Below are 22266 nucleotides of genomic sequence, written 5' to 3' on the forward strand. Positions count from 1 at the left end.
CTAATATAACCGAACCTCCAGGTAAGAACCAAAGCATTGCGACGCTGTGCCACAAAATCCAAGACTCACAAGGATTGGAGGAGTCTCTGTAGAATGTGCCACTCTGTAGAATGTGCCACTTTGAAGCCAGACTTGGGTTAGGATTTTGGAAGTTGCTCAGTAAGAGACAGACGGGATACTGTTGATTGTAGACAGTGCATTCGAGGATTTTAGAAAATGAAGAGGATTGGTTAGATGCTAATGTCTGAGGGATCCAGAGTGGGTTTCTTCAGGAAGGGAATAAACCTTAGGGTGCTTTCCCACCTGCCTTGTTTAGTTTGGTTGAATCGTACCAGAGTTTGATTGCTTATTTGGTGCGGTTCGTTTGGGCAGGTGAGAATGCAGCAATCGAACTCTGGTGCGCACCAAAAGCGGACCAAACAAGCGTACCTCCTTGAAGAGGTGATACGGTTCGTTTGTGGTGAGAACACGGTCTGAGATCGAATAGACCTAACTTCAAAAATTATTGCGCATTTTGGACTAAATTACTAAAAGTAATGCTCGCCGCCTCCTGAAGTGTCTTGCGATGCGTCTTTGGCGTTTGCAGTGCATTAAAATATTTTCAAGCAGCATCCGTGCTTCATTCTGAAAATTAAGACTTTGCATAGAATGGTGTATACAAGCGATGTAGTAGATTACAACCACGAACATAATTGCAGCGCTCAGTCATCTCTCCATGGTGTACCGTATGCTGTATTTTCCTGTAATTTCCTCTTTTTGTTTACTTCCGGAGTTTCGTTGAAATTTCCCGCACATTTATTCTGACCAATCGAGAAGCAGTTTAGGAAATACGCTCAAAGACACGTGGCCAATGAGTGATGTGGATGTTATCACATGACTGCATTTTGGTTAGTTCCAACTGGTTCGGAACAGAACGAACAGTGTGGTGTGAAAAGGAACCAAAACTGCTAAAAAGCTCCAATGTATAATTTTTTGCTTTTGGTCCGGACTAAATGAACCGAACTATAGATGTGAAAGTACCCTAACTCTGTGGAATGCACTTGGTGCATGACCAGATGTTATGGAGTTATTAATTATAACAGTGGTGATGGTAATGAGGTATTGTGAGATTGTCAGAAGCATTGTGGAGGAATTGAATCCACTGGGCGGATGGTGGGGTTGGTGGATGAGGTGATTTGAAGAATCGATTCCTTTGCTGAAAAATGTGTAAGTCAAGTTAGCATAAAAAATGTAAATGAGCCAACTTGTATCCTAGCCATGTACCTGTAAGGTACTAATTAGTTTAGGGTTAGGTGTGGATGTAGCATTTAATAGATACAAATCCTCAGTGGAATTATCTTTGTCTGTACAGTTGTGTTTGCTGATTGGATGCTGCTCAAACTGCTAGCATTTGATCAATAGTAATACAAGTTGAATTCAGGGACAGACAGACAGACAGACAGACAGACAGACAGACAGACAGACAGGAAAGATAAGATGTTTTTTCTTCATGTATCTGTCCAACACAAACCTATGTCTTGAGGAATTTTCACACTGCGTCCAGGCAGAACAGAATTTTTCTTGGGTGCTAGATCTAATAATAGCACAAGTCATTTGTATGGCATGCATGGCATGAGTCATGGTGTTGTGTTGGGCTGTTGAACAATAAGAAATGTTTGCTGTAATCCAGCACAAACTGAAGTGTCCACTTATAGAAAAAGCTTAAAGGTTCTGTGTTTTGATACACTTTAGGAACCCTTGATGGTTCTTCCGATGATTCTGATGGTTTGAGCATTAGTGAATAAAACATTTATTGTTTAATTATACTGAACTTGTCTTTCCTGCTTCTCCAGATGCAGACATGACACTATATCCAAGTTCTTTGGGGACCAGACACCAAACTGCGCCGGCGCTTGCGACTACTGTCAGAACCCTAAACTTGTCCGTGCTCAACTGGAGAAAGCTGCTGCCCTCAGCACGAGGACGGGGCCAGCGCAGAGCTCTGAGAACAGGGGACCTTTCGGTTTTGATCGCGAGCTCTACGGAGGAGGAAAGAAAGGCTATGGCTTTGAGAGGTCAGCTAACAAACTAAGCACATTAATACATTAAGAGCTTTCTTTGGCATTGTGGTAGCTTAGTGGTTAAGGTGTTGGACTATTTAACGGAAGGTCGTGAGTTCGAACCCCAGGTCTACCAGCATCAACTGCTGAGGCCTTGAGCAAGGCCCATAACCCACCATGCTAAAGCGTGGAAGACTTTTCTATGTTGCAGTGTGCATTGATCTTTACTAAGTGCAGACACTGGAGACGACTTGCTAAAAGATTTATTCATATCAGCGAACGTACATTATATGGACCATCTACCATACAGGTTCCTGTCAACAAGCTGTTATTGTAGAAACAGAGAATGAGTGCATTATATAAATAAATCCTTGTGTTTAAAGCGTTTTTTGTGTATGTTTGTAATTCTGAGTCATGGGTAATGACGTGTGTTAAACACTTAGGAGAACTGTATGTGCATGTGCATGCTTTTGTGTGTACAAAGATAGTATGCACATGTGTGTGTGTATTGAAACTGTATTTGCTTTGTGAGATTTGGTCTGGTTAAATCTGACTGATGTCCCCTGGAACTGGTGTGTGTGCGTGTATGTGTGTGTTCAGGTATGATGAGGAGTGGGAGTGTGGCACTGAGGACGACACGGAGAAAAGAAAAAAAGAGTTCGGGGATCTATTCAGGAAACAGATGAGTCTACGGAAGGTAAATTGATTGAGCACTACTGTCCCACTAATGTGCAAGCAAAGATAGAAACAAGTAAAAACAGCACACTTCAAATCATGTGACTGCTGTAGCTTTGCTTTTGTTCAAGTGTTGCTTCTTGTTGTGTCTTCACAAATCTCAACACAATCGTAAAATCCCCACACAACACAAATAACCACCAACACACTTCAGTATTCCTCTAACTTCTTGTGAGAAACTGGAACACATTTTCTTTCTCTTTCTCTCTTTCTCTGTCTGTCTGTGTTTCTCTCCTCTCCTCTCTCTCTTTCTCTCTCTCTCTCTCTCTCTCTGTGTGTCTCTCTGTGTGTCTCTCTCTGTCTGTCTGTCTGTCTGTCTGTCTCTCTATCTCTGTCTCTCTCTCTTTCTCTCTCTCTCTACTACATTCTTTCTCTTTCATTTCATACTAAAGCACATCTGTTTCCCAGCTGTTTGCTAAATAAAGGCCTTATGACTTGTCCATTTGAGTAATGTGTTCTGATTCCTTCACCAAAGGAAATTTTGCAACTTATTCCAGTTAACAAAAAGCTAAACAAATACCGAATTGGGGAAATGAAAGCATTGGAGTATCAGGATTATTTATATCTACTAATTATCATGTCCCTCTTTTTATATTTATTGTGTGTTTACTGTTGTTTATTATAGCAGGGGTCAGGTGGCCCAAGAGAGACCTTCGCTCCACCAGGTTAGTGTTCAGTGTATTTAAGTATTGCTAAAGTACACGATACTATCCTGTATAGGATATACAGGAGTAGACATTAAAGGACGTTGTGTAATACCAATAAACCAATCTTTTCAAGTTAGCACAATGATTCTAGGTAACACAATGGTTCTAGGAGCATCATTTCATCTTCATATGTAATGCTACCAGAAATTTAGACATTTGTTTTTTCTCCTTTTATATTTGTGTCTAATTGGGATCGTTGTGTGAACAACTCCGTTACGGCTGTCTAGTAAATTAACGGATATTATAAGATATTGAAGGAAAAGCGGTCTGTGCTCTTTACCATGGATCATCTGCACTCTACTGTCTTGGAGGAATTAGTGGCTCAGTTTAATGTTAAGTCAGGTTAAGACTCTGTGTTGTTGATGGGAGGACCGGGTTTCAAGCCCCACTGCCAAGCACTGCCAAGTTGCCCCTGTTGGGTGTTGTATCACAGCTGACCCTATGATCTGACCCTGTGTTCTGACCCCAACCTCCAAAGTTGGGACACGTAAAGAATGAGATTCGCTGTGCTGTAATCTATATGTGAGGAAATGAAAGGCTTTTTCCTTCTTCACTCCTATTGATAGTCTCCACACCGAGTCGCTCTGCATGGACACGCCCACATCTGGTCACCAGCTGTTGCTGTCCATCGCAGCAGCTTTTCATTTCAATTCAATACAAGTTTATTTGTATAGCGCTTTTTACAATAGACATTGTCTCAAAGCAGCTTTACAGAACATAAGCATAAACATTACTTAAGAGATGGAAGTTTAAATAAAATCTAAAGCACCGCTCGGGAGCAGCAGGGTATATGAGACAAACGCGAGTGGATAAAAATAGACTGCTGAGTTGAGCTCTGCTGAAGGCATCGTCAAGGCTGTGGACCGATCGCTGATCTCACCTTGTAACACTCTAAATAAATATTTCTCTTCAGCTCGATGCTTTACTTTGTCGTCTCAGAGTTTACGAGCGTACCAAAATTAGTTGATATACGATTGCAGCTCATGTGAAAATTGTGGTTAGTTTCTGACATAATTTCATCTCCATTTAAATTTGGTAGTCTGCTTAGTTTTTTTTTGTTTTTTTTTTCCAGATGCTGACTGTCCGTTAAAGGAGGCGAGCAGTCAGAGAATCCCAAGACTCCCAGTGAAGGTGAGGCGTTTATGGCAGTTTTTACACTGCAGCTTTCACTAAACACGTTATCGTACAGACGTCTGTCTGAACCTGGCAGCGTAAAGAGCAGCAGGGCTTCCACACTGTGTTACAGATCACTCAGAAATTCACTGACCAGTGGTGTATACAGTGCTTTCTATACAGCTGGCATGCCACCCAAAAACAAATGTTTTCTTTTCCCTAAAATGTAACAATCCCGAGGGAAGTTTGGCGTTCGTATCTAAAATGCACTGTATATATGCATCATATCGTACGAGATGAAGGAGAAGCAGTGTGTAGCTACGGATCATCTGCTTCAGCTCTACATCAGCTCTTGGTGAAAATAAACGTTCTCCAGCATAAACGTTGGACTTCAGATGAGAAGGTTGTGAGTTTAAATTCTCAGCTGCCACTGTGACCCTTAATCAAAACCCTGCTCAGTTATATAAATGAGATAAATGTAAGTCGCTCTGGATAAGGATATTTCCAAAATGTCATAAACATACAACCCATTGAATGTGAATATATTATAGAAATTCTACCATAATATATTAGTGCTTTAATATAAACCTTTTGTTTGAAACCACCATTACAGATTTGTTTTAGAAACAATACAGACTTAATGGATGTTCCGTAAAACGAGCCACAGCGATACACACAATGGTTTTCTCTGGAAGAAAGGAAACTGATATGAGGCCGGTTCTAATCAGCTGATTGTTTTTGAGGATTTCCTTTAAACAGACGCACTAAGATTTATCTGCGATGACTATAATTCTGTGAGTGATTCTAAGTGACGATATCGAGCACTAGCCTTTAAGTAAGCCAGTGTCTGAACTGATTACAATACACAGGCGGTGTAAAAACAGTGGTGGCTCAAGTGGTTAAGGCTCTGGGTTGTTGATTGGAAGGTCGAGGTTCAAGCCCCAGCGCTGCCAAGCTGCCACTGCTGGGCAACTGAGCAAGGCTCTCAAGCCTCTCTGCCCCAGAGGTGCTGTATCATATCCGCCCCTGCACTTCGACCCCAACCTCCTCAGTTGGGATATGCAAAGAAAAATCTTCCACTGTGCTGTAATATATATGTGGTGATGATAAAGGCTTCTCTGCTCCAATTTCCTTTCCTTTCCTTTCCTTTCCTTTCCTTTCCTTTCCTTTCCTTTCATTAAAGCTCTCCTTATCTGAGGTGGTGTAAGAGCTAGGGAATAACTGCCTCCTAGTGGCAGAACTGTGCGTTGCATTTTGTCTTGTAACATCTACTAGAAATATTTCATAATAATATTTCAGATAATGAAATTGAAGCTTACCAAAATGTACAGGATTGATTTTTGTTTGAAAAGTGTCAATATTTTAGTGTGTGTGTGTGTGTCTCAGGCACGAGAGCATTGTCTGGCTCTTCTCCAGGCATCTCTGACTAACCACAGAGTCACAACAGATCAGTCTACCAGGTATTGTGTATAGATTTATTCTTTAATTAGAAAAAGCAAACCGGTCTCCACTCAGTTTTAATGCACCAGTATCATGAAGCACCACAGATATCTTGTGTACTGAATGTCACTTCAGGAAACCTATAGACATTTTCTGTAATGTTTAATCTGCTGTCTTTATTGTGTAATTCCACTTCCTGTGCAGCCCTGACCCTCTTTCCATGGCGGTGGAAATAGAGCATGAAGTCTTCCGATCTTGCAAGTCGGCAAACCTGTACAAGGCTGCAGTTCTCAAAAAAGTGAGTTTGTTTATGTCGAAATCGGGGCATGTGGTAGCTTAGTAGTTAAAGTGTTGGGCTACTGATCTGAAGGATGTGAATTTGAGGTAAACCAAGCTGCCACATCTGGGCCCCTGAGTAAGGCCCTTCAATCCCTTGAGATAAAAATGTAAATTGCTCTTGATAAGGGCATCTGCCAAATGCTGTGAACAGTAATTTCTTACACTATCTATATTAAAAAATATATAAAACCTTCCATTATACAGCTGAGATCATGAGTTTACATCAATATGTTAATAATTTGAACAAATTTGTTTTTCATATTGAATTGCCCTGAACCAAATAAGCTATATCACCTAACACATATGTTTACACACAGTGGTGTACAAGATAGTAGTGAGAGCAGCTCTGCTGTATGGGTTAGAGACTGCAGCAGTGAGATAGAGACATGAGGCAGAGATGGAGGTAACAGAGATGAGGCTGATGAGGTTCTCTTTAGAAGTGACGAGGATGGACGGGATTAGGAACGAGCACATCAGAGGGACGGCTCAGGTTGGCTGTTTTGGGGACAAGGTCAGAGAGGATAGATTGGGATTGTTTGGACATGTAGCTGCCAGGTAAGATGTCAAGAGGAAGGAGCGAGAGGAGATCTAGGGATGTGTTGAAAGAGGATATGATGTTAATTGGTGCGAGAGTAGAGGATGCCGAGGATAGATTTAGATGGAAATAGATGATGGGAATAGCCAAAAGTAGAAAAAGATGATGTTTATACACAGTCATGAAGAACCAGTTCAACAGTTTACACAACACTTGATCCTTAATTCTGTGTCGTTGTACCTGGATGATCGACTCTTTTTTTTTTTTTCCTCCTTTTAAAGACCATATTTTATTTTTTTTTTGTACTACCCTTCAGCTGCTACATAAGATATGTATATGCTTCCTAAAAGACTAAATTACATTTACACCGATCATCCTGTTCAAAAGTTTATACCCCCTCGGCACTTCTTGTGTTACGTCACATTTTTTGACCACCAGTGAATGTTTGTGGCTTGTGTAATAGCTGTAATAGTGTGCGAGTCCTTTAAGTGTGACATCTTCTAGTTGTCATCTTGACATCATCTAGTCGCTGTCGGGAAGGGATAAAATATGCAGAAGATGCTGGAAATGCAAAAACATGCAGGACAGGAAGGATTTTTTTTTGAAGAACTGTCTAATATTAATCTTGATTTTTTGTATCATATTTATCTTTGTATAATATTGTTTTGTAAAGCTGCTTTGAGACAACGTACATTGTAAAAAGGGCTATACAAATAAATTTTAATTGAATTGGAATAAAATCTTGGAAAAATCCATGAAGACACCCGTAGGAGTGTTAGGCAAACACATCCCATCCTCGATGGCACCATATACTCGTGACTTACAGGACTTAAAGTATCTGCTGCTACCATCTTAGTAACCGATACCACAGCACACCTCAGAGGTCTTGTGGAGTTCATTTCTTGACAGGTCAGAGTCCTGTTTTGGTGGCAAAAGGGGGATTTACACAATATTAGGCAGATGGTTCTGGCTGATCTGTGTAGGTTTGTAGCTGTGTAGCATCAGAAGTTCTGTGAAGGCCAAATGAAAACACATGAGTACCGTGTTAGCCAATCAGGTGAGGGCTTGACAGAAAGGAAGTCCTCTAACTTGAGCATAATGTCACAGAAATTAACGTCACAGAAATATCCAACAGCACGTGCAGAGAGCTATGCGATGAACAGACTCCTGGTGCGAGCCATGATTCTCAAAACGTGCCACAAAATAAAGGAGAGAGTCTAAGAACTGTTGTGTTAAGTTAGAATACTTTTCTGGGAGATTGAAATGAATAATCCCTGTGATTCTGGGCAGCAGTGGAATATTAATCCTTTCATTATTTATTCCTTAATATAATCTTTTCTCCAGGTAGCAGAGCTTAAGAAAGACAGCGGTGACACAGCAGCGCCACCTGTGGACGAAGACGGAGAAACACGCAGCTCCAGTGTGAACGAAGACAAAAGGAAGCAGCCTTTTCACTGGAAGCATGAAGAAGCAGCCTCCTCCTCTTCTTCCTCATCTGTCCCTGAAGATCCGCTGGGCTTCACATCTGCCTCTCAGATCTATTCAGTAAGAGATTCCTGTAGTGTTTTATAGTTCTCCTAGCTTTCTAAAAGCGTTTGTTTTCCTCTAATGACACAAAGTGTTTTATTCCTCTGATCCCACAGCAACGTGCAGATGATAACAATTTTCAACTCTTTAATGAGATACATCTCATGCTTTTTAACCATTTATAGTAAGATTTAACCCTTTGTACAGTAGCCTGGTGTTCCAATATCAACTATATCTGACATTTTCAATCAGTATAAACAAATGAAATATTTTACTTTTCACTTTCTCCATTCTCGTAGCTAAAGCGAAAACGAGTGGGTGCAGGATTCCGAGGCTCCTCCACCCTCTTCCAGTCCGCATCGGAGTTTCTGAAAACTTCCAAGAATGAGACTCTAACATCAGCGTCCGTTTCTGAAGAACCTGCTCACGATGAAGAAGCGCAAGAAGGAAAGCCTGAGACAAAGAGAAGCAAAACATCTCCATCTGTCTCCTCATCCTCTAGCAGCCCCAGCAAGAGATCAGGCAAAGCCCTGAGTAAGAAACAGCAGAAATTTGCAGAAGCAGCTAAGAACTCACACTGTATCTCTCAGTACTTTGGAAAAAAGATCATGGACGAAACCCCAAAAAATAACGAGGCCACAGTCTCGGTAGCTGAGGAAGCAAGTGCCTCTGTTGAAACTCGACACAACCTCAAGAGCAATAACACGGAGACTCAACATGAACGCTCCATGGATATGGAAAGCACTGAAAAGAACGCAAGGCGTGTGGAGAAGCAGACCCTAGATGATATTTCCATGGGTATGAGCACTACAGATGAGGAGACACGCACGCCTGAGGAGGCCACTCGGGGCATTGAGGAGAGAACAATGCTAGAGGCTGAAGGGTACGATCAGGTTATGCCTCTCATTCTTTACTCTTTCCTTCTGATCACGTAGGAGCTGTCTGGAATGTTCTCATTATGTTCTTTGCTCTCCTCCACACTCTCGCCATAGGAAGAAGTCAAAGTGTGACATTGAGGCACAACCAGAAAAGGTAAAATAGCACTTCAGCACGAGATCAGTGTGGAAGATCAAAACTGAGCTTTCTTATTACTTTAAACTTCTTAGTTTGTGGGTCAAGTTCTTCGGTGGTATAATACATAAGCCCTTCATGGCACCTGTCATTACACTACGTAAACATTTACATTTGGCAGACACCTTTTATACAGAGCAACTTGCTTTCAACGTTATCTCTCATTGAAGGTTAAGGGCCTTGCCCAGGGGCCCAGAAGTTGTGGCTTGGTGGACTTTGGATTCAAACTCACAACCATCTGATCAGTAGTCCAATGCCGTAACTACTAATCTACCACATCTCCAATACTTTTTAAGCCTTATTCCATAAGGTACCGATTGTCGCAGAGCTTAGATTCGTCAGGACAAAAAAGCCAGAGTCAAATCACCATTTTTGCTGACATAAGGTTGTGTTATGATTCATTTAGAATTTTTATTGATTATGAATAAGCTGCTTTCGAAAATATCCATCGATAAATGCGCAATACAAATAAAACTTGAATTGAAATTCGATCACCATATCAACTAGTGTCCCTCTAGCATGTCATAGTCACTTAAGCGCTGGGTTCATAATTATACAAAAATCAACATAAGCCCTATATGACACACCTCATAACCCTGAATAAATTCTCACAATGAATGCAGGCTCTACTGAAGCTGTTTGGTTGGAATAAGCCATTATAATCTAATGCCTGGGGCAAGTCACAGGTTTTGTGGGGGATGTGGTAGCTCAAAGCGTAGCTGTCACTGCTGGGCCCTTGAGCAAGGCCCTTAATAGGGCAATTGCTAAGTTGTATAAAATAAAATAAAGCATAAGTTTTCCTGGATAAAAGTCTTCCAAATGCTGCAAATGTTTTGTTGACATACGGTTGTTTACTCAGAGTTTTTGGTGTCCCAGTGTTTCAAGCATGAAAATGATCCCTTAGTTCATGTCACGCATTGTTTTCGGATTTCATAAATATTTTGTAGTCATAATTAACTCAATTTGCTGAACATAATGCAGTCATCAAGTTGCTCCTTATCCATGTCATTAGATTCGGGTCTCATGTCAGCTTGACCCCATTAAGACTGCTGATATTTGTTGTAAGATACTTAATGCAGCTTTATGCCAGTTGTAATAAAGGGCTTATATAGGTCTTATGTATTCACTGTTTTGAATACAAATGTGATTTCCCTCTCTGTTTGTTCTGGAAATTTGGAATAAACCTGAACAAAATGGTAGTTAATTATTTAAGTGTTGTAAAACTTTTTATGCATGATTTTATATATAATAAAAAAAAATGTCTGTCTCTGTGTCTGACATGGTGTGTAATTGTCTTGTCTTAAAGCTCTGTGAGGATGCAGAGTCACGTTCTCAACCCCCCACTAAACACAACCGTCCACCCGACAGCAAACGCAGGGTGACCTTTGACCCTGTGGTGCAAGAGAGAAAGATGGAGGCAGACAGTGATGCCAATCACGTGTCACACCAGCCTGTGACTCTGAAAGAAGCAGCTGATATTGTTGTGAGAATCTTGGATCCTTTCTACAAAAAGGGGAAATTTGCTACAAAGGTGAGTCTCTTTATACATTTCTAGACAGACAGACAGACAGAAAGAGAACTTTCATAGCAACGAAATGCAGTGTGGCATCTACCAGAAGTACAAAGAATAGCAATTGTGTAAATAGACAAGTGCAGATAAATATGTAGCAAATGTACAGCATGTAAACATATGTACAGCATGTTATATATATATAGTTATAGATGTAAACATATGTACAGCATGTTATATATATATATATATATAGTTATAGATGTAAACATATGTACAGCATGTTATATATATATATATATGTGTGTGTGTGTGTGTGTGTGTGTGTGTGTGTGTGTGTGTGTGTGTGTGTGTGTGTACACATATGTACAGTGAACATAGAGGCCACAAAATAAAGGAGAGAGTCTAAGAACTGTTAAGTTAGAATACTTTTCTGGGAGATTGATTTGCATCAAATAAAAGGCTCAGGATTATTCTTTTTGTCTGTAGGACCTGTTCAAGTCATTTGCACGCTTCCTCTCTCATCTGCTTGTAGAAGGAAAAGCTAAGGATCGAGTCAAAGGTGAGATGCACAGAAAACTGCACATTAAGAAGAGAAGGAGAAAAATGTCATTATCCATATTTTCAGTTAAAGAAATGTAAGATTTTATTTAAACAATATATTTACATCATTTCAGAGAATCTTTGAAATTAAATTGTAATTTATTGCGAATTGCGAATATTGAGAAGGAAAAAAGGTTGTGTTAGGATCAAATGCCTGTAACACACAGCCCTGTTTTTGTAGTTAGTGTGTCAGGGGTGAAGATTGATTGGCATCTTGAATTTCTGAGTATCAAAAAACATCTGCCCAGAGGTTCTGGCCTGGCCATTGATGGTGAATGGTGTCTTTGTAAAAGATCCATTCATCCATCTATCCATCAGTGTTTGCATTTATACAGTTTTATAAGAAAAATGCCATAGTTTGAATTGTAAAGTGAGAATGAGAATAGAAAGGAGGACATCCTCCTGAAAGTGGTTCGAGTCCTCCAGCCCTAGTAGACGTTACAGAAAAAGGCATAGGTGCTGGTTTTCTCTACAGGCGAATCTTAACCAAGTTATTCTAGCAAAAGTCATACACACACACACACACACACACACACACACACGTTTTAAACCATTTAGGAACATTTTTAATGTTTGGAAAAAATATTGTTGAAATAAAATTGAAAGTGCATATTTAAAAAAAGATTATTTTATTTAAAATATAAATATATACTTTTTATACCTACATTTATTTATTTACTTATTTGTTTTCTTTTATTGTTTTTGTTTTTTTTTTACTTTTTTTTGCCATCAATTATTCCTTTCTTTTAAATTGTCAATGTTGTCTGGCATTAATGAAACATCCCAAAGCTGAACTAAAGCAATATTAAGGCTCTTATGTAGCTTGAAGAATATATGTAGATATTGAGGCTGAGGTCAGTTTTTGTGTCTGGTGATGAACTTGCGAGCGATGTTTGTTTCCTCAGTGAAAACGGAGGCGAAGAGCTTAATCAAGCGGCTCTTCGGCAGCGTCCAGCGCTGTGAAAACGAGACCGACTGGAAACACCTGCAAGACTTCGCCAATCCCGATGCAGCAAGCAGAACTGCGGCACAGGAGGACAGATAGAGCTTCCTGCTTTGTGCTACTCCCAATACCCCACCACCCCCACCCCCAAACCCCACCTCAGGCTACCTCTCTCTCAGGGACATAGCAGAGGCTGCTGCTTATATGAAGGCAACATATTTCAGCATCTGACCCTCATTTGCTCCTACTAGTGCACTTTAATGGCAGGTGATTACTGTGATGTAGCTTTAGCTCCTAGCTGCTACTTTAGACGCTGCTAAGTACAGAGGAATTTCTGAACAACGTTCAGACATTTTACAAAGATGAAACAACAGTCTTGTTTTACAGAACTCATAATTTAGTTCATTTTCTTTGCTTTAAATAAAATGGGTGGTGTTTGTTTCCTGTGGTCACTCATTATGAAGGGAAGAGACATGATTCCTGATTGACTTCCATGTAAAAGAGTAAATAAATATGTAGTTCCAGTGAGCTACAGTGAACTTTTTAGTATGACTGTTATGACTTGTGATATTTACATTCACCATGCACTTTATTTAGCATGTAGGTGACATTCATATGGAGTTATTCAATCAGCTAGTTATGTGGAAGCAGCACAAAGCATTAAATGATGCAGGTTAAAGGTGGGGTACACGATGTTGGGAAAATGCTTCAGAATACTGAGACGGGCCAACAAACAAAACAAACGTGTAGCCAATGAGCAGAAAGGGGCGTATCTTCTCAATATGCCGTCAGAGAGAGTGTTCAGTGCGCATGTCTGACATTAGCAGAAAGCGATTGAAACCTTGCCATGGCGGATACCTTCCGTTACCTCTGCCTCGGGTTCTAGGTGTTGAACAGAGTCTTCCGAGTGAAACGGACGTAAACCTTTCGAGGGTACAACACACAGTACTACAAAAACACATTTGTATTACCATAGTATTACTCATTGGGTTCATTTATTGATAAAAATATCCCTTCGGCCAGCTGCCCCAGCAGGTTCTGCCATAATAGTTGCCTGGGTTACGTATGTATGTGTGGGGTGGAGCCATCAAAACAGGGGTAACACCCATTTGTGTTAGGGGCGTGTTTGTTTTGGTGATTTCAAATGTCAACATGGGGTTTCAAACATCGTGAACCCCACCTTTAAGCGCTCAAGTTGTGAACGAAACACAATCTCAGTGGCTTTTGTTAGTGCCATTCTGGGATTTTTACACACAACTAGAGTTGGTACAGAATTGTGTGGAAACAAACATCCAGCGAGTGATATTTGTGATTCTGAGTGGATGATAGAAGTCGGGGAGAATATTCAGACTGATTTTTTTTTTTTTTGCTAACAGTAACCACTCTTTACATCCATGCTGAGCATAAAAGCATCTCAGAACCTTGAGGTGGAGGAGTTGCAACAGCAGAAATCCAAATTCCACTTCTGTAAGACAAAGTTTTCTGAAGCTACAGTTGGCACAGAAAGATTGAAACTGGAAAGTTTTTTTTATATTTTTCAACTGTCCAGGTTTGGTGTGTACCTTAAGCATAAAGAACTCTTAACTCAAGGTCGAACCCTGGCCCATTGAGCTGCACCGAGGATATGTGCGAGTGTGAGTTTAATCATTACAACAGCAGGTGGCTTGAGCATAAGTAAGTTTATTCAGACTCCTTATTCACAGAAAGTGCATTTTTATGGCTGGAATACTATTTCACAAATCACAGATATATAATAATTTCATAAATACATGAAAGTGCGCAGATTGCTTTCTAATAAGGTGCAGGTAGTACTACAGCAAGTAATACAGAAGCAGCAGCAACAGATTGTTTACTGACTGGTCAAAGCTATATAGAGTGTAATAGAGCTAAGGACTTCGGTCATTCACTAGTGACCACATGTTTCCCATCCACTGAATACGGTCAGGGGGAGGGGGATGATGGAAGGATGATATTATTTTGAAAACTCTAGCTCAGGTTTGGATCGAGGACCCTCAGCCCCACAGGCACAGGCAGTTACCCCTGTCCCCAGGGGACCTGATTACCAGGTCACTGACAATCTCTACCGTGCCAAAGAGCGGAAAGAGCTTCTCGTCAAATCGCTCGTTGTACGTGTAGATGTGCGAGCGGCGCTCAGTGTCATAGAAGGACAGCTGCCCGTGCTCGTAATCTAGGTAGACTCCAACCTTGCGTGGGATAAGGGACTCAGGGAGTGCAGTGAAGGGCACAGTGAGGGCCTTCAGCTCGATGCCTCGCTCCAGCCGCAAGGTCAGGTAACCCGTGTTGGTGTTGAGTGACTTGAATCCCTTGCGCAGAGCGGACTCTTTAGCTACACCCAGCCTCCAGTCCATGTCTCCCACGTCGACTTCCCAGTACCGCCGCCCCATCCCGAAACCCTCAGTGCCCACGGTGCACCACCAGCCATCGAAGCGCTGGTGGTAATTGGGAACATCTTGACGCTCGAAGCCACAGCGCATTCGCTTCTTGTCAGCTGAAATCAGAAGATCTGGGTTCGCTGTGTCCTGGTCCATGGTCACCTCCACTGTGGTAGAAGTGACGCACTTGTATAAGTCATTCAAATTTCTCATACAAATCTGTACATATATTATGAATGCTGATGACTAACCTGCAGCATTGCAAATCCAATCCCATACTGATACGTGTGGGGGGAAAAAAAAAACATTTCTACATCATCACATAGCTAAATCAACCATACCTGTAAAGCTACGTTCATGCATGCAGAGAGAGATTTTAACGCTTTAAGTTACCGGTAGCTGTACAATGTACAAAAATGTGATTTAACTACTGGTTGCCATAGTATCAAAGGTTATCAGTGGGTGGTGCAACTAGCATTAAGTATCAGATTTATTGCCTGTAGATTCTGGAAGGAGATTTGGCGTTTGTATATAAAATACAACCGTGTACTGTATATGTGCATCATATAACAGGAGACGAAGGAGCAGCAGCGTGTGAATCACTTCCGCTCTAAGGTCTTCACTCCCACTGGTGTCTCCTAGTTACATAAAGATAATGTATTCTGCACTATGCCAGGTCACTAAAGACAGCAGCTCTTGGTGAAAACGAATGATCTTCAGTCGATTTGTCGCTCTGTGTGTGAAAAAGAATGGTGAAAAATTATTAGCAATCAAAAGACTTACCAGACTGAGGAATGTAAGGAATAGCACCTGAAAATCAAAAGAAAATTATTTCAGAACAAGTGACAATATACATAACCTGTAAATATGTACTGAGTAAACAAATCTTTCTGAGGCCACAGATTTGTCACATGTAAATTATATACTGTAGATAACGTTGCAGTGAATTAAAAGCCTCCTACGTAGACTGTGCACATAAATAAACTAGAAATATAAGAAATAAATAAATAGAATGTTTGTTTAGAATGTGATGTAAATTAGAAATGTGCATTGTGTTTGGTTTAGTAACAGTAACAGTACAAACTGCACTGTGTGTGTTGTCCATGGAGTGCAGAGACACAGAGAGGCTATATTGAGGAGTCTAATGGCCGGAGGGGAAGAAGCTCCTCGTGAGTCTATCAGTTTAAAGCCATCAGACTACGGAAGCACTTGCCTGATTGCGACAGACGAAAATATGCAGAACAAATCACATCTCTGCTGCATTACTGCTCTGCATCAAAGCTCAGTGCACCAAAGAGGAAAATGTAGCATGGATAAAATTACCTAAAAAGACTTACCAATTTTCTGACTCTTCTGCTTCCAGATGAGCCACTGCTTTGGAATATTCTCCTGTAATGTACACACCTCAAATCACCAGACGTTCAGACGGCTTTAATCTTCTTGAGCTCTCGAGAACTCTACGTTTAGCGGAGTCTTTGGCCGCATGTCCCTCACCTTGTTCAGCTCTTTTGTGAGTAGTGTCCAGAAGATCAGCTCCACGGCAGTCTGCAGAGTTGGAACACGGCCTCGCCGCCACTGCTTCTCTAGATCCTCCAGCACCATCACCACCTGCTCACCGGGACACACGCTCTGCTGCAGAGAGCAACAGAGAGAAGAAGCATGTCTACTGACCTGCAGCTACTACACCACAAGAATGGCTTCAAAATTTGTGTTTCAAAAAGAGTTAGGATTTTCAAAGCTTGGCTGGATAGTAACACAGTAATACAATGGGAAGTTTTGCTTGTATTTAATTTAGCCCTGCTGTTTATTTGGTTTTACCTCTGGCTGGGCCCTCAGATCCTTGATCCAGGTCATGATGAGCCTTTTAGCATTCTCTACATCCTGCTCGCTGCTCAAAGCCAGTTCCTTCCAGTCACTCTTCTCTGGCCAGCCATCAGTCTGCAACGGCCTTTTCTGCCAGAGCACATTTCTAATAGTTCATATCTCTGTATTGGCAAGAACTGATTGATTATATGACTTAGGTTTCAAGCCCTTAATACAAACCAGTCAATTATTCGTGTATATTAAATACAGTCAATATTTTGTTCCCATATTCATACACACTGTAGTAAAAATTATAAGACTTATTGCCAAACGTTTCAAAATCATTGTTTAAACCTGCACTTAAAGTCACTATATGGCCAAAAGTATGTGAAAACCTGATCATCACATTAATAATAATAATAATAATAATAATAATAATAATAATAATAACAAGCAGCTTTTAGGATAGAATTGATTCAGTTTATCTGTCATGAGCAAGCCAGAGGCATGAACCCAGAGGTTAGACAACCCCTATATGGGAGCACATGACTGTCTAACAAGAATTTCTCTTCATTGGAACCAAGATGCCCAAACCTTCTCCAGCATGACAATGCCCCTGTGCACAAAGCACGCTTCATAAACAGACGAGGTTGATGTGGAAGTGTCTTCTTTAGGGGACTGCACCATAAGCTTGCTTGCCCAACACTCACAAATGCTCTAGTTCTGGTACTGAATTAACTTTAATCTCCACTAAAATGGAATGGAAAGCCTTCACAGAAGAATGGCGCTTACGGGGAATAAATCTGGAATGGGATGTTCAACTAGCATCCAAAGCTAAAATGTTGAGGTGTCCACAGACGTTTGGCTATAGAGAGTGTACATAATGCATGCATGCATGCATGCATGCATACATACATACATACATACACAGAGAAGGAGAAAAACATAAGTCCACTAAAACATAATATGCATGTGGTTTGTAATCCTCTACCTTGCTCTCCAACAGAGATGCCCACTCCAGAATAAAAGCCCTACAGGACAATGTAGGCCAAACATCCTCGCAGCTGGTGATGTGCTCCAGCACCTCAGACACCTGCATCCGTACCAAGACAGGAAAGAAGCATTAAGAACAGTACACAGTTTCCTCTGAGGGATCATTCTTATTCTCAATATGCATTATAACCTTGGACCAGGGTGTAGATAATGAATTTGTTTTGACATTATTCTACCTGGCAGACTCTGCTCAGGTCCTTGGCCAGGTTCACAATAAATTCTTGGCACTCATCCAGAGGCTCCCTCTTCTCATCTTTTGCCTTCTTATGAGACTCCTGTACATACAGAATACAGGCTAGTGAGAAAGATCCAGAGTCAGTATGAAAAGACTAAACAATCTGATCTTGCTAAGCACTGGGGAATGATTTAATCAGAGAAGACAGGCAGAGGGGGAAAAACAAGGACGACGGTTCAGAGCCTAGTTGTAATGCAGCTCATACTTTTACCCTCAGCCTTCCCTATTATTGCTTGCTTGATTCACAGCTTGTGAACCGGGTAACCATAACTAGCCAGAATAACCATTGTTCGATCATTCATTCATTCATTTTCTAACGCTTATCCGAACTTATCCGAAGCCACCATGCCCTTGGTTCGATCAAGAAATGCAAACAATCATTTTACTCACTATATTGAACATCACATAATTCATAGTGCAGGTCGAATTTTTCTTGACCCTTTCATCATAAGCTTGTATAACCATGTCATAAACCTCTCTTAAAGCCAGGGCTGCTTATGTCTAATGCTAATTTTTGCTAAATGTCTAATATCATGACCAGCCCTTTTATCATCCTACAGTAGACTTTGCAGTGAGAGATTTTCTTTTTATGAGACATGATGTGCATGAAATAAAACATTTATGCAGGTATGACAGTCTTATGAGGCAGAGTTACAGGAAAATACCAAAACCCTTTAGCTTCACCTTAAGCTTGACTGTGAAGTTCTTGGCCGGCTCAATGAGGAACTGGAGACAGTGCATCATCTTGGCAGGTCTGCACTGAAAATCCCCCTAAAAGCAATTAAACCCAACAGTTATCATCCTTGGCATATGTTAGCAATACAGATTAAAAAGTATTTATTACTACAAGGTGATGCTGTGGTTAGTTTATATATTACAAGGCAAAATGATTTCAATCCTATAAGACTGAAATTTAGGGTTATTTTAGATTAAATGTACTAATTTACAAGGCCATTTCTCTGCATTATTTGATTTTATATTGACTTAACAGTGTTCCAGTCAGAAGAGGACAATAGACAACAGGTGATTAAAAGGTTGTGATGACCTTCAATCATTTAGCTCACGGACATTTTAAAGATTTGGCTCATTCATTAAGCACAAATCATGATGAAGCTTCGATAATTAGTGAAACATTTGTGTCATATATTATGCTAGTTTGCTCAATATCTTGATGGTGGCTCGAAACAATTCGCATTGTAATAATGTTTGGCCAAAGGTAAAGAATCAGGATGAAAAGGTAAGTCTTTTAACCTTATTTATAAATAAGAATAGTCCTGTTTTGAGAGATTTAACCAATATTAATGGCACTCAATATTAAATTGCATATATAACCAAATTTCCAGGCCTCCCTAAAGTCATGTACCGTACAATAGTGTGAAATTCAGGGGGTGAACAGGCAAAAGCATTGGATAAATGTAAAAGGCAAATACATATAGTGACTACAAAGGTTTAGAGTTTTCAAATTTAGAGTCAGAACTATGAGTCAGTCAAAACAAACAAAAAAATGTTTTACTGAAAAAAAAATAATAATAATAATTAGAGTAAAAATAATATGTATATATGTACAGTATATATATATAGCTGCAATCTGTGGGGTCCAAGTACTCCTCATCCAATTCTTACCAAGATACAGAACCTCAACATGAACTATACTGTTGTTTAAAATGCAGGTTGAAGCCACCAGGTTAATTGGCGAATTGCACTGGATACTAGTGGTTAGATGCAGCCTACATACCAGCTTCATCTGCCTTAGCTCCGCCTCCTTAGAACTGATTGATGGGTGGCAGATATATTGTTTCGCTATATCAATGTTTCACACTCTCACTAGTAGTTGAGGAGACCAGCCCAAAATCCTACGATCGGTTAAAAATGTAAGTTTTGCATATTATAATAGTACATTTGAGTGGGTGTGGCTAAATGGGGAAAAAAGCAATCTGAGATATTAACCCTATATTTCGTACATTTGACAAGGGCAACTTGATAGAAATGAATAAAATGACAAAAACACACGACATTAAAGGTGTGCACACTGATACTGGAATCCTGCAGCATGCAACACAAAAGTCGCTTTCATGACCGTGTGAATAACAGTTCAATACAAAGCGTGCGAGAGACAAAAAGGAAATGAAAAAAAAGAAAAAGAACCCTTTTCTCAACATGAAACCATAGTGGATACTCATGTGGTGCTGTGTGACATGTTTACATTCACAATTCATTCATATTTTTGCACAGTTTGCTTTGCATTATGTGGTTAATTTGTTTAGATTTTGGAAAAGAAAACCAATTAAGTTCACAAAAAATTCTGCAAACAATACAAATCTAAAACTGTCTGTAGTGTAGCAGGGTTTCCCTTGGGTCCTGTACACAGCTCTACAGCAAAGCATACGCGCACACAGTCTCAGGACAGTAGCACTTGCGTAACATGAATGACAATGCACCATTTTCATTTACTTTTAATTTAATCTATATCTAGTTACCTTTAGTTTTGATAATGAAATGTAATGTTTCCTCTTAGACACAAATATGAACCCCTGCAATTATTCATTCGCTATCACACGCTATGTAAATGATCGCTTTGTGTAAATCTGTGCGGAACTCTGCACGACTTTAAGGACTTTGTTACGTCGTTATTAACAAATCTAAAGATGTGGAAAGGCATAATGCAGAGATGGGACTGCAGACCATGCTGTCATCACACCAGCTGAGCCAGCATGGCACTCTGCAGAAAATTAACTCAGCAGAATCTCTCAAAGCCTCAAGGCCTTATCTGTGAAAGACGATCCCTTATATTCTGTTCAGGTCAAAATCAGCCTGTGAAATATTGTTCAAATGTCACGTTATATTCATATAAAATGGCACATTGTTCTGGATTATTATTACTGGAGTAGTAAAAGAATGTGAACCAAAAGCTAATGTGAATTGTTACTAAATATATCATCAGCTGAATGGTATTCTCATATTTCTACTCTCTCCTGCCATTAGAAAGTAAAGAATCTCTCATTCATTCATTCAATAACCACGATGTCCTCTTTAGAGATGCGGCGGATCGCAGTGATTCACACAAATAGGACACCAGACCTTGGATGGATCAAATATTTCACAATAACTGTTATCTAAAGTGATGCTGTGAGCCAAAGAGGCATAATAATAATAATAATAATAATAATAATAATAATAATAATAATAATAATAATGTGCTGTATAATTAAGGAGGATAATTAAGAGAAGGGTTCATCTCTTACTAAGTCATATGCATCAGAAAGCCCTTGCTTTATATAAATGCATTACTATAAATCAGTACATCATGCATTAGAAGGAAAATTGCTCTTTAAGATAAAAGAGATCCGACTGCAGATTAAAGTGCAGAGTATTTTGTTTTCAGGTTATTGTTGATGCTTTAAAATGTCCCACAGTTACAATTGAACACAGTTAAAGGAGACTTTTCCAGCCAGAACACACGGGAAGGACGCAGACACTGCGCCACTGAATAACTACATGTATATTGATGATAACCTTGAACTGACATTGCAACACTTTTTACCTATATCTGAAATGGGTTTTTTCCCTGCACATTTCATCCGCGTAAATACCGTAATATCTGTACTATAAACACAATCCAGTGCCTTATGTATTAATAAAAATGAAAAAAAAAATAAACTACCTAAAACTCTAAAGTCATTTTCTGCACATATTTTTTTGCCTTGTATTTGGACTAAAACACGTACCTGTGAAGATGTTGAGCTTTTAATACAGTGTGCTGAGTAAGGAGGAGACGGTAGAAGAGAAGCTGCGCCTGACCGCCAGCACGCTGCGCCGAATCAACTGACCTTGTTTACATTCACAAACCTCCGTTAGATCAAAACGGCTGAATCCGACATCACTTCCGAATCACAGCATAGTGCACTTTATAGTGCACGAGAGTTACGTGGTGTAGTGCACTGATGTAGGGTGTAACGAGTCATTTGGGATTAAGTGAATGATTCAGGAACTTCCGGATGCAATGATGACGACAAAGTGAAGGTTTACGCCATAAACACGTGAACAAGCAATTTTTTATTTTTTTGGTTAATTTTTCACTTAAGGTAATAAAATACAGCAGAACAGGTGTTTTTTTGTTTTTTGTTTTTTTTTAAATCATATGTCACCAGACATCCCAACCTGCAAAAACAACACCCCCACCACCCTAAAGAAATAAATTATTAAAGCAGGACAAGTTAGTT

The 22266-nt window shown here is 40.0% G+C and overlaps 2 protein-coding genes across 5 annotated transcripts in view; one reads left to right on the top strand and one right to left on the bottom strand.

The window, feature by feature from the left end:
• recql5 (RecQ helicase-like 5) overlaps positions 1–13108 on the top strand; it is a 29176-nt gene extending 16068 nt beyond the window's left edge. Inside the window, exons 8-19 of one of the 3 annotated variants that reach the window (XR_007137888.1) lie at positions 1833–2054; positions 2640–2736; positions 3400–3439; positions 4554–4612; positions 5981–6054; positions 6239–6332; positions 8253–8453; positions 8735–9318; positions 9432–9467; positions 10813–11037; positions 11506–11578; positions 12525–13108. Coding sequence is in view for 2 of the 3 variants with exons in the window: in XM_047800627.1 (XP_047656583.1) it covers positions 1833–2054; positions 2640–2736; positions 3400–3439; positions 4554–4612; positions 5981–6054; positions 6239–6332; positions 8253–8453; positions 8735–9328; positions 9432–9467; positions 10813–11037; positions 11506–11578; positions 12525–12664 (1855 nt within the window). In the remaining variant the exon portion in view is untranslated. Of the gene's footprint in view, positions 1–1832; positions 2055–2639; positions 2737–3399; positions 3440–4553; positions 4613–5980; positions 6055–6238; positions 6333–8252; positions 8454–8734; positions 9329–9427; positions 9468–10812; positions 11038–11505; positions 11579–12524 lie in introns of all 3 variants that reach the window. The other 2 variants (XM_047800627.1, XM_027141513.2) reach the window with 2 other exon arrangements.
• Positions 13109–14226: 1118 nt separating this feature from the next.
• Positions 14227–21928, bottom strand: si:ch211-120g10.1 (E3 ubiquitin-protein ligase TRIM69). Of its 2 annotated transcripts, XM_047800628.1 has the most exons (10): positions 21772–21928; positions 18731–18817; positions 17988–18086; positions 17750–17851; positions 16774–16908; positions 16450–16587; positions 16293–16344; positions 15739–15765; positions 15207–15233; positions 14227–15122 (listed from the first exon to the last, which is right to left on the bottom strand). In XM_047800628.1, the coding sequence occupies exons 2-10, from the start codon at positions 18788–18790 to the stop codon at positions 14575–14577; spliced, it is 1188 nt and encodes a 395-aa protein (XP_047656584.1). In that variant the 5' UTR covers positions 18791–18817; positions 21772–21928; the 3' UTR covers positions 14227–14574. The 2 variants fall into 2 exon arrangements, with proteins under 2 accessions (XP_047656584.1, XP_047656585.1); XM_047800629.1 differs by lacking the exon at positions 15207–15233.
• Positions 21929–22266: the final 338 nt, after the last annotated feature.

Source organism: Tachysurus fulvidraco, chromosome 15 (genome assembly GCF_022655615.1).
Source record: "Tachysurus fulvidraco isolate hzauxx_2018 chromosome 15, HZAU_PFXX_2.0, whole genome shotgun sequence".
In the NCBI taxonomy this organism is placed as follows: domain Eukaryota; kingdom Metazoa; phylum Chordata; class Actinopteri; order Siluriformes; family Bagridae; genus Tachysurus; species Tachysurus fulvidraco.